The 12,309-nt window shown below is 35.8% G+C and overlaps 1 protein-coding gene across 1 annotated transcript in view; it reads right to left on the bottom strand.

Moving 5' to 3' along the window:
- The window catches only part of DGKB (diacylglycerol kinase beta), a 254,154-nt gene that overhangs the window by 69,335 nt on the left and 172,510 nt on the right, over positions 1-12,309 (bottom strand). The window contains exon 12 of the mRNA XM_007463785.1: positions 10,605-10,703. Coding sequence (XP_007463847.1) covers positions 10,605-10,703 — 99 coding nt within the window. The remainder of the gene's footprint in view (positions 1-10,604; positions 10,704-12,309) is intronic.

Genomic DNA, 12,309 nt, shown 5'->3' with positions numbered 1-12,309 from the left:
ATCGGAAGAAGAGGAAAAGTTAATGTAGACATATGGTTCTCTGAGGGTGTTATACCTAGAGATACATAGATTGCTGCTTCAGCAACACCATCACTTGGCCAAGTTTACAGAGTTACCGTAAAGAAGAGAGAGAGGTAGAACTGGAACCATCTGAATCAGATCTAAAGACTATGTTTAAAATTCATATTTTCTCAATAGTTTTGTTTTCCTTTCTCTGATCTAACAAGTTTTATCAATTATCTTGCTGGCATTCTTAAAGGTTAATTTAAGGTAATATAGGATATTATAATAAGAGAAAGTATTCCAGGAAGGACATACCACAACTGGTCCAAAAGAAACACAATGCTGAACATATTCTTTGTTTTATATCACTTCCTGCCAATGAACACTATATTTACTGTATATTCTGATAATAGTATGTCTGTTTAAAAGTAAGTTAGAATAATCCCACCAAATTAGTTTTTTAAATGTTTAAATAATGAATAGTTTATTGTAAAACTAACTTTTGGCTTTAGGATTCATTTCAAGCACTGTGTTCCTGATTCAGAGATGTGTTTATAGTACAGAAAGAACTAAACAACTGTGAAATCTGACTCATTTGAACAACCAAATAAGTACATTTTGGGAATAAAATGATACTTTCCAGTATAGATTAAGAGTAACTTGGGGAAGCCACTCTTCATAAAGATGTTCACTAAGGTGTTATTTATGAGATTAAAATAAGGAATTGCAAACATGCTAAATATAAACACTGTTTCAACTGAATTATAATATCTTCAACTAATGAGATATTATGCAGTCATTAATAGTGATGTTACATAGTATACAGAAATACATAAGCACGTAATGATATCAGTTTAAATGTAAAAATAGGGTGTCATATGTCAAGTTTAATTACAAAAATGCCAAAATATACATTTAAAAATCAAGAGGCAAACTTTAATAGTGGTTCTATTTATACATTAATAATGGTTCCTATATAACTGTTTTAGAGATTTTTAAATGTTTTCCTTTTCAATTTATATTGTTTTTATAAATTTTATTTAATAAATGCACAGTTCTCTTTTAATAAAGGGTTAAAATTCACTTTATGGTTCAACATAATGCTTACAATAGTAGTAATATTAGATGATATCGACTGAGAACTTACTATATTTAGGCATAGTTCTAAGAAATTTTCATGAATTAATTCACTTAATTCCATTTTCCAAATGCAATGCATAGGAACAAAATGTTAATAACTTGCTTCATGTCTTAAAACTAGTGAAAAAGCCAGGGCTCAAAAACAGACAGTACACTGCTAGCCTTAATTGGGTTGAACCAATTCACTCTCACACTTGCAAAGTATGAACAATCTGATTGCTTCCTGTCCTTTCCAAACTTAGGATTTTTAATTATCTTAATCATCCTGATGGGTGTGTAGTGTTATCTCTTGAGATTTAAATATGCACTCTCCTGATGAGTAAAGATGGTGAGCATATATTCATATGTTTACAGGTGATTTGTGTATATGTATTTTATTCAAATGTTTCTTTAGATCTTTTGCCCTTTTGGATTAGACTGTTTGTTGCTTATCATTGGTTTATGTAAATTATCTTTATATTCTGGACACAAATCATTTGTCTCCAGGCTGTAACCACTTGAAATAACTTGCCTACAAATCCAGGGTTCATGTTAGAAACTTAAGTTTCTGGTCTTCCATCCTTTCTGGCTATCACCATCCCATGCTTACTTCTGCTTTCTTTCTCTTCAATTGATCTTCCATACTTCATTTCTAAAACTTTTCATTGGGGTCTCTGGAAACTTTGCTCAAAACAAACAAATTATCCTCTTTCTTTCTAAGTCACTGCCACTACCTCTATGACCCTTCCGACATTGCTCATTCTCTCAAACATGACTTGTTCTATTTTTTTGATCGTTTTGTGTTTGCTTTTGTTTTGTTTTTTATGGACTAGCTTGGCTTTGCATTAAAGTCATCATTCTTCCAGCCCCAAAGTAGAGACTCTTATCATTTGAGACTCATGGAATCTAATAGTTCTCCCCTCTACTCTTATTCATTACTGTGATACAGCAACCTTTCCACCAAGACCCTGTAATTATCCCAGGTGGTTTTATGGACAAGATGAAACAGAGCATGCCCAGCGTTCCTTGACCTCCTAACACCTAATTCCTCTCTGCACACCAGCTGAGCCACCCAGATCCACGGCTACATAATGGACTTTACCATCCTCTTCAAATAATCTATTCTGAAATCACATCAAACCCTAATATTCTGCTCTCTGCTACAATCTTCTCTCCTGTTTCCTCTCATTTTCTTCCTCTGTTGGTGTTTTCTGATGATTTGCCTCACAACCCAGTAATTAGATTGTCATATCTCCTCTGCTCCCTGCTTTAAATTTATTGTAATTCACACGGTTAGCCGAATTACCTTTCTAAAACACAAATCTGATCATGTAGTCTCTTATTTATACTGGATAAAGCCCAAATCCTTGACAAGAAAGGTCAGGATTTTCACCATCTCAGATCTTGTCTTGCCTGTCTCTCCACACCTCACCTTTACTCATAAGACTTAATAAACATTTTGCTCTTTCAAGATCTCACTCTGTACTCTCTTATTTCTGAGACTATTCATATAAAGTTCACTTTGTATTTGCTGGCCAAATTCTTGTTTTATTCAAGATTCAGCTCAGGCATCATATCTTCAAGAAAGTTTTCATTTACTCTTTGAATTACACTCAGGATAGATGAATATTCTCTTCACTAAAGCCTCAGTAAGTTAATATTTACCTCACCATAATATGTAACCTGCCTGCCTGTCTTGCCCAACAGACTCGAAATTACAGTAAATAAAAGAACTGTTCTTATCTGAATTTTTAGCTCCAGTTACTTTAATAAAAGCCAATGGAAGGAAGGAAGGAAGAAAGAAAGAAGGAAAGAGAAGAAAAAAACAGAAGGAAACTGGCATTGCAGATATTGTAAATAAAAATAATGTACACTGATTATCAGTAATGGTCTTAAAAATTCTTTAAAGGCATAGTCATAACAATTATATGAAGAGTGGATACTTAAATGTAAAAAACCCAAGTTTAGGGGCTTCCCTGGTGGCGCAGTGCTTGAGAGTCCGCCTGCCGATGCGGGAGACGCGGGTTCGTGCCCCGTTTCGGGAAGATCCCACATGCCGCGGAGCGGCTGGGCCCGTGAGCCATGGCCACTGAGCCTGCGCGTCCGGAGCCTGTGCTCCGCAAATGGGAGAGGCCACAACAGTGAGAGGCCCGCATAACGCAAGAAAAAAAAAAAAAAAAAAAAGAATATTTTATGAAGAAACATGACTGTTCTAACAAGGTCAAGCAGTGAATAAGGTATGATAAAGAGGCAAAAGGCAGTGACCTGGAAATAGAATATGGCACCCAGCTTAATTTACTGTGTCTTCCCCAGTCCTGGCGTGATTCTCCATAGGCTCAGGCCAAAAAGAGCTGGTCCGATGCTAGCGCACACGCTGGGCAGAAAACCCAGAAGAATGGTCCCGAGCAGACCTCCTCACACTGCAAAAAAAAAAAAAAAAAAAAAAAAAAAAAAAAAAACCCAAGTTTAAAGTAATCAACATTACATGATCCCTGTATTTTACCAACTTTACTAATATATGTTGATGTAGAAAATTATTAATAATTAACCCCTTATTTACAGACTAGAACCTTGCTTTTAAATTATAATGTAAAATAATTATTTTATAAAAAGAAAACTAAATCACAGAGCTGAATAGAAATGATTTTAAGGATGATCTGCTTTTGCTGTTCAAATATAAAATTTAAAAAGCTACTTCTTCATGAGACATCTCAAGTATTCATTTGTTGACAGTAGCAGAATTGAGTAAAAGCCTAACCCAAATGGAAGAATCAGTATAAAAACACGTGTAATCACAGAGACCCAGTTATCCTGATAATTAAAAAAATACATAAAATTTATAATGAATGTAAGACTACACCATAGCTCTAGAGAAGTTGATCAAATATACAGCTTCCACTATAAACTTATTCTGAGAATCAGAGGGACTCTATCTAGCTTATTCCATTGATTTCTGGAAACTAAAAAAGTTATGTACTAACAAAAATAGTTTTAAAGTACTAAATGAGGCTAAATTTTTCTAAATTTTACTAATTTTTTCTTAGAGTGAAGAAAAATTTATGAAAAAAACAATAGACTTATAGATTAGCACACAGAAATAAACACACATCCCATCATCATGTTCAAATGTCAGTATAAATTGAACTCTACTCTTCTTAAGGACAGAAGATAAAACATGATAGTAATAAAGCTCATAGGGTTCGAAAGATAACAAACCATGATAAACAGAGCAGAGAGGGACTTCTGTTAGGTAATGAAGGCATCTCCAAAAACATACCTTTTTTGTTACAACGAGGGAATTTCATATAATTTTTTTAAAAGCCTTTCAGTGCAGGTTGATGACATAATGGTGAGTCCAAATTTAATTAAAGCAAATCTGTGAGGGACTAACACAACATGGACCAAGTCTGTCTTGAGTTAGGGGTAAAACTTGGAACATAAAGAAGTGGACAAACTGTATGCTCATCAGGTCATGTTTTATGTGAAACTGTTACAGTTTTTTGCATTGACATTTGATTGGGATTGGACAGCAGAGATTTCTGAGTGTGATCCAAAAAAAGAATCAGGAATGCATTTTTTGATGGAGTCCATCAAAGGCAGAACATCTGTTTTGACAATCAATTGGTAAAGGTTAATGGCCTTTTCTGGAAATTAAGTTGTTGATCAAGAGTCCTGACTGCGTTAGATTCACTTTCTACTTGTTTGGAGGTGGGATGAGCTATGCAATACCTTTGTAAACAGTTCAGAATTATCTTCAATATGGCAGTAAATAGACTGTGGTTCCAATCATTTTTTGCTGGAAAATTCTCAAAGAAAGCATTATAAGTACCTAAACATGGTCACAAAGAATCTTGATAAATTTTAAGCAATGAAGCTTTTTGTGATAGTATTCTCAAAATATACTAGAAGCCAACTGCAATTCCAGAAATCCGTGATTATATTTGATGTATGGAATCACTGATTACACTTCTATTTTAATTTCAGAGTAGTTGGTTTTAATACATTTTTGTGGCAATAAGCACCATCAAGACAAATTATTTGTGGAATCCTATTTAATTATTTGTGGAATCCTATTTTAGTGCATGCTTATAAAAGCTGGTCATCAGTACGAAGAAGATGCTGATCTTGCTAATATTCATAACAGGTGAGCACGTACGTATTGAATCATTAAAGTTAATAAGTGTTGAGGAGGGACTGAGGGCTGAAAAGAGAGGTACAGAAATTTTAAACAATAAATAAATAAAAATAATACCTGAAGAGGTGTTCTAAAATATAAGAAGACTACTACTATGGACCTCGACCTTGAAGTGTGTCATTAAAATGCTTCAACCAGCAAAAAGGGATCTGTAATGAGTTTATACTGCTCATTGAATAACCAATTCCTGACAACAGGGTCGAAAGCAAGGGATAAAAAACTTCAGTAAAATTTTATGTCTTAAGTTCTTCATTTCATATTTTCTACAATGAGCTAGAAATGATATTGATGACCACATTGCAATAATTGAGTTTGAAACTCACCTGCTCTTCTTAGAGAACACGATCATGAAAAACTCATATTATTTGTGAGGACTATTTTCCTTCAATGAAATTTTAAAAATTTACAGCAGGTGATACAGTGTGAAATCATTCCTGGGAAGTTAATGAGAGTTCACAAATTGAAAAGCCTCCCGAGCCCATCAGTTGTAGCATATTAAGCAATTTTGTGTGCAAAACAACTTTATTAATTTGTTTAAAGTTTTAGTATTTAAAAAGTTAATGAGTTTAAGAGTCAATGTACTTATTCCATGATTGGAAAGTGAACTTTAATTTCTACTTAGCAAGGCAGCAAGGTAAAGTGATTTAGGCTAATTTATTGACATGTACAAAACCACAAGGACTTCAAAGAGCAGGTGTAGGGCTTCCCTGGTGGCGCAGTGGTTGAGAGTCCGCCTGCCGATGCAGGGGACACGGGTTCGTGCCCCGGTCCGGGAGGATCCCACATGCCGCGGAGCAGCTGGGCCCGTGAGCCATGGCCGCTGAGCCTGCGCGTCCGGAGCCCGTGCTCCGCGACGGGAGAGGCCACAACAGTGAGAGGCCCGCGTACCGCAAAAAACAAAAAAACAAAAAACAAAACAAAGAGCAGGTGTACTTAGAGAATTACAAGTAGTTCAAATCCTTGATTCTAGTGTGTAATGTGGTGTGTGAGGGATTAGACGGGTTGATCCAGTTAAAGAGCCTTGTTTACCGTGCTAGAGAGTTTGGCACTGATTTAAAATACTTTAAATATTTAAGGAGGAAAAAAAAAAAATATATATATATATATATATTGTTTTGTTTTGTTTTGTTTTTTGCGATACGCGGGCCTCTCACTGTTGTGGCCTCTCCCGTCGCGGAGCACGGGCTCCGGACACGCAGGCTCAGCGGCCATGGCTCACGGGCCCAGCTGCTCCGCGGCATGTGGGATCCTCCCGGACCGGGGCACGACTCCGTGTTCCCTGAATCGGCAGGCGGACTCTCAACCACTGCGCCACCACGGAAGCCCTAAGGAGGAAAATATTTTATTGTATTTTTGAAAGTGGATCCAGGGAGTAGTATCGAGAATGCAAAGACAAGAGGAAATTCAGAGATTATGCTATTAGTACTAGGAGAATTCTGGAGAACAATTTTTGGGTGACATATGAGACAGTTACAGTTGGGCTGAAGAAAAGAGAAAGAACATCCGAATAGGCTGTCTAATGATTAATTTGATATTCAAGATGAGGCACCAATTATAATTCTTAGGTTTCTGGCTTGGGAAAGTTGGGGAATGAAGGTTCTAGATAAGGCAAAATAGGAGAAGGCCTATATTGGGATTTGGAGAAAGGGCAGAAATGATGAGCTCAGGGTATAAGCTCTGGAATGATCGTTCTTGGGTTCTGGTCCTGAATTGTCACTTCATAGCCATGTGACATAGGAAATTACTTAATCTGTTTCTGTTTCCTCATAGGTAAAATAGAGATAGTTACAATATTTACCTTATGGTGTCACTGTGATTATTAAATTAATTCATACAAATCATTATCAATAACTGCAAACCCTTCATTATCTCAACTGTTTGTTACCTCACTCATTCTTGTAACTTGACACCAATAACCGTGATTCCAACACTTTTTTTTTTTTTTTTTTTTTGCAGTACACGGGCCTCTCACTGTTGTGGCCTCTCCCATTGCAGAGCACAGGCTCCGGACGCGCAGGCTCAGCGGCCATGGCTCACGGGCGCAGCCGCTCCGCGGCATGTGGGATCTTTCCAGACCGGGGCACAAACCCACGTCCCCTGTATTGGCAGGCGGACTCTCAACCACTGCGCCACCAGGGAAGCCCCCCAACAATCTTTGATTCCATTGTAATCCACAGTGTATTTTCCTAACACCCCTTACTGTACTTCACTCTTCGTGTCCTTACTTCCTTGTTTCCCAGCTTAATTTCCATGGCCAATCTCTATAATTACTCCCTTGCTCATACTCTCAACTCCTTTGCTTCTCTCTCATTTCATCATATTGGGCAAAACACAGTCTCATTAAGGCTGCCCCATGCCTATTCTACTCCTGGGCCTAGAAGGTAACTGGAGAAATATGACTGAATATGACCAGAGAAATATATCCATCCAAGCTGACTGATCTTGTTCTAAATCTGCAGTTATTAACAGGAAGAGACTTTTCATTATTCCCTGGCAATCATATGGTATTTCTTGATCCACATAGCTCCCACTCTGCCAGGTGACTTGTGTGTAACTCATTCCTGATCTTCAAAACTCTCATACCGTCTTTGCTCTTAGCAATGACCCACCTTCCTACTTTTCTAAGAAACTCTAAGTGTCATATCTTTTTTCCATTGTTACCCCCTTAACACACCAGTTAGATTGACTGTTCTTTTAAACATGTAAGTCAGATCACCCTGTCTTTTGGTAAAAGCCTCTAATGGCTTCCAACTTCTTTCACAAGAAAAGCTAAAGACCTTAGAATAGCCTAAATTGTCCTACACATATGAAAATCTTAAGACATATTTCACCTTCTCTACTAGTATTCCCCCTGCAGAAGGAGACCCAGTCACTAATTTCTTTGATGCACTTCAGCTATGTCAGGCTTCTCCTGCCTCTGAGTCTTTGCTTGTCCTTCTTTGGTGACCCCTCTGTCTACAAAGTTCTGCCCCCAGAGAGAGCCACATCGATGACTCCCTCACATTCCTCAACTCTTTACTCAATTATGTCTTTGGTGAACTCTTAACTACTTCTTTTATAATTGTAGTTCCAGCATTTCTTCTCTTCTTTTCCTACTTTAATTTCATCCTTTAAGCTTTACATACCACCAGTAATTTAATATAACCAGGTACTAAATACTGTACTTATTGCTTTGTTTACTGCCTATTTCACTCCACCGGAATGAAGACTCTATGAAGGCAAAGATTTGATTTGGGTTTTTACTGTTTTTCCTTCTACTGTTAATACTACTGGGTACATACTAGACATTCAATAAAGACTTTTTGAATGGATTAATATATTCAGCATAGTAGCTGGTACAGTATATGTGCTCAGTAAATAAGTTACTGTGATTACTTATAATAATGATAACATATCAGGCACGTAAACAACATGGAACCTCCAGGTTGCAGCACTTGAGATTCAGAATAGGAGGAGGAACTTAATATAAATTAATACGGTAATGAAATAAATAAATAAACAAGATCCCACTGGGAAAAACGTTAAGAGCAGAAAGCCGTGGCATGTGAGGGCAGGGTGTACGGATGAGCCAACATGGGGCAGGTTGAAATCTTGAAAGCTAGGAAAGATATTAAAAGTAAGTATCTAGAGAAGCAGAAGAATGAGGAGACGATAGTATAATGGGTGTCAAGGTAAGGTAGACACTCATGAAAGAAGAGGCGGTTAGCAGTGCCTAATACTTCAGGGTATATAGTACCAAGGAAATGATAACGTAGCAAATGTCGAGATACAAATCATGATAAATACCACAGGAAGATTTAATGAGTGAAAATAAATCTTCAGAATCAAAAGTATCTACAAAAGCAATGAAAGAGTTTGCAAGATTGTTAGAGACAGGACTATTCGTTTAACCCATGTTCTTTACCTTTGATTCTCTCAAAGAAAGCAAGGATGGAATAATAAAAGAATGTATCTCATGTTTGAACTTATAAGACCAGAGGTTGATATAAGTAGGCCAAAGAAGTAGTCTTACTGAATTGAATAGGGCTTTATACCTAGATAGCTGGATAATAGAATGACATAATAGATTTCTTCTTATAGTGAAAATCTGAGCACAAGGATGCATCTAAAACAGTAAAATTACTACACTTCTTAAAGAGAATGCAAATATATAAAAATTTTATAAGTTCTTTCTCTTTAAGAAAACACTACAAAAGAACATAATACCAAAATTCATCTAAAATGTATTTTAATATGGCTCTCATTATTTTTAATTAATCTTATTTACTACAAGATGTATAATAAATCTTACATGAAGAAAGGAAATTTAGAATTAGTTACTGCTCTCCTCAGCCCCATGGAGGTATTTACTTCTGCTTTATATTTGCAGTTTGAGAAGAGAGTTTTATTTTTTTAAATAAAGGAATTTAGATACAACCAGCATTTTACAGATAATTACAAAATGAACCATAAGTGGGTGCAAATTGAGTAATCTGATTAATTTCTAAGTTGACCTTTAGAAAAGTATTTGTCTAACATTTCTTACTTGTTGTATTTTTATTATATCAAACTGAAATTCCAGCTAGTTAACTTCCACGTTGTTTTAAAAAGATGAGAACTGCGTTATAGATATGACAGTCTGTTTTGTAAAATAACTGTTTCACTTTAGAAACAATTTGGATTTTGAACTGTAATATGAATATTATCTTTGAATAGCTGCTTCTCTTTCTATCAAGATTTGTTCTTTTCAGGATTACCTCACTTACACATTTTTCCCTTGTATACTTATTAAATCAAGGAATTATTTTGCAGGTAAATTTATTGTTCACTAACGAAAGATAAAATACACCTAATGGCAGTGCGTAACTCTCTTCAAGGTGTGTGTCCTCATTCTAAGTAGCCTCTGACTTAGGTGAAAGACCTCCCGACTGCAGATACATAATGTGCATCTCCAGCAAAATTGTCCATAAGAATAACTTCATTATTCTGGAAAGCCAGATCTATAAAACATGTAAAATGTGGAAGTGTTCTGCCCATACAATTTCTGGTAACTACAGCATGACTAAGTGATAAAACCTGAGTCAGCTTCAGTTACAGCATACCTTACTAAGATGTTTATTGTGCCATGAAGGAAAAAGGAAATATAGTGGACAAAGGGGTATTTTCTGAAGCCATGAGGTATTTTAGGTCTATTGACTTCTGCCTTGATCAATGGAAAAATGATCTCTGGAAGCATTGAGTGGTAGAGTGTACCAGTTAGTCACAGACACCCCAAGTTATAGCAGAATGATGAGAAGGAAAAACTCACCAGTACCACTGGACAAATTGTTGTAGGTGGTAAAATATGGTCCTTCAAAGGTCCGCAGTCACATTCAGGTTTCAGATGAGAAGCACATTTATTATGCAGCTAGGAAAGGAGAAAGAGGACACTATCAAATTTTGCATGGCAACAGCAAACATGAAGCAGATTATATTTTGCCCAAGATACAGCAAATATATTTAAAGAATTATAAGAACAAACCAACAAGATCATAAAGGGATTCATACTACATTTGCCCTTATATATATTCTACCTTAAATAAACTGTTTAGCAACTTCCGTGACCCAGCCTATATATTTTCCAATTCTCAGAAATGTTTATATTAGAAATGTGCTTTAGGTTTTCTACCAAAAAGCCTGATTTCTTTGACAAACACACATTATTGTCCATTACAGTCCTTCCTTGGCTTATCTGTTAGCATAATCTTGAAACTACTACGCACTGTGGATGCTTTTTTTTTTTTTTTTTGACCCTCCTGTTTTCTCAAAGTCATTCCAAAGTGCACAGCTCAGTATGGGGCATAATTGATCCCATCATTAGTTTTAACTTTCTAATTCAATATGTAAATGTAACCAGAGATTCATCTCAGTAGGAGCAGGATATAAATATAAGAAGACGATTATGATTATAAAAATTTATATTTATCAGCTCTACATTAAGTATGTGTATAATCATGTAACATGCTATTTCCTTTTCTACATGTAAAAATCTAAGCTGATATTTTTATCAACCTTGTCACAAGTTTAAATTAAGGTGTTATAACATAGTATATTAAATAGTGATTTTTTAAAAATTCAGATAATTCTTATTGGAACCATATAGAATTGCTAAAGTAGTAGTTGTTTAAAGGAATCTAGGGGTATATCTGCCCCCTACTCCCTATCAGTTTAATATAAATATCCATACTTTAGAAAAATGATACATATTAATAAAATAACGCCTTGTTCAAAACCAAAAAGGAGCTCTTCGTTTTTCAGTTTTGAACCCAAAGCTATCCCGTTTACGTCATGATTACATTAATTAATTTCCGCAACAAACCCACCTTTGTAACAGTTAATTAACAACCAACCATAGGAGTCTAATGGGGTTGATCTACTGTTAGCGATAGTATAGCTCACCACTATTGAAGGGGTATTTCTGTTGTCCTTGAATCTAAAACATCTGTCACGTCCTGCCTTGCAGTTAAGGCTACTTCCACGGTAATTAACTCACACTAGGCCACATTACATGAAATAAAAGTATCTTTACACATTCATCAATAATTAGCAGTTCTGCTTCTCCATGGCATGTAAACTCCTTTTGAAAAAGTGGTTTAATCTTATCAGGCATTGCTGATCTTCGTCAAGAGGCAAGAGGTATTGAAGATAAAGAAGCAGTTGAAGTCACATGCAAAATAGGAATAAATTAACAGATACTCACTTGGCAAATGCCAATGCATAGTTTCCTCCAAAGAAAATCAGTGACTGGTTTAAATATATTAATTTATTGGACTTAATTTTCTTAGAATAAATCATGGCCCTGAAACTTTGGATTTAAACCAATAGATTACCAAGTTTTGTAGGTTAAATTGGTCTTTCCCCAATTGATTTCCTAAATCCTAGTATATGAACTCATTTGGAAATATCTTTGTAGATGTATTCAAGTTCAGTTGAAGTTATACTGAATTAGGCTGGGTCCTAATCCAATGACTGGT

The sequence above is a fragment of the Lipotes vexillifer genome, unplaced genomic scaffold, assembly GCF_000442215.2.
Source record: "Lipotes vexillifer unplaced genomic scaffold, Lipotes_vexillifer_v1.1 scaffold489, whole genome shotgun sequence".
Lineage (NCBI taxonomy): Eukaryota > Metazoa > Chordata > Mammalia > Artiodactyla > Lipotidae > Lipotes > Lipotes vexillifer.
This window is presented reverse-complemented; position numbering and strand designations above follow the sequence as displayed.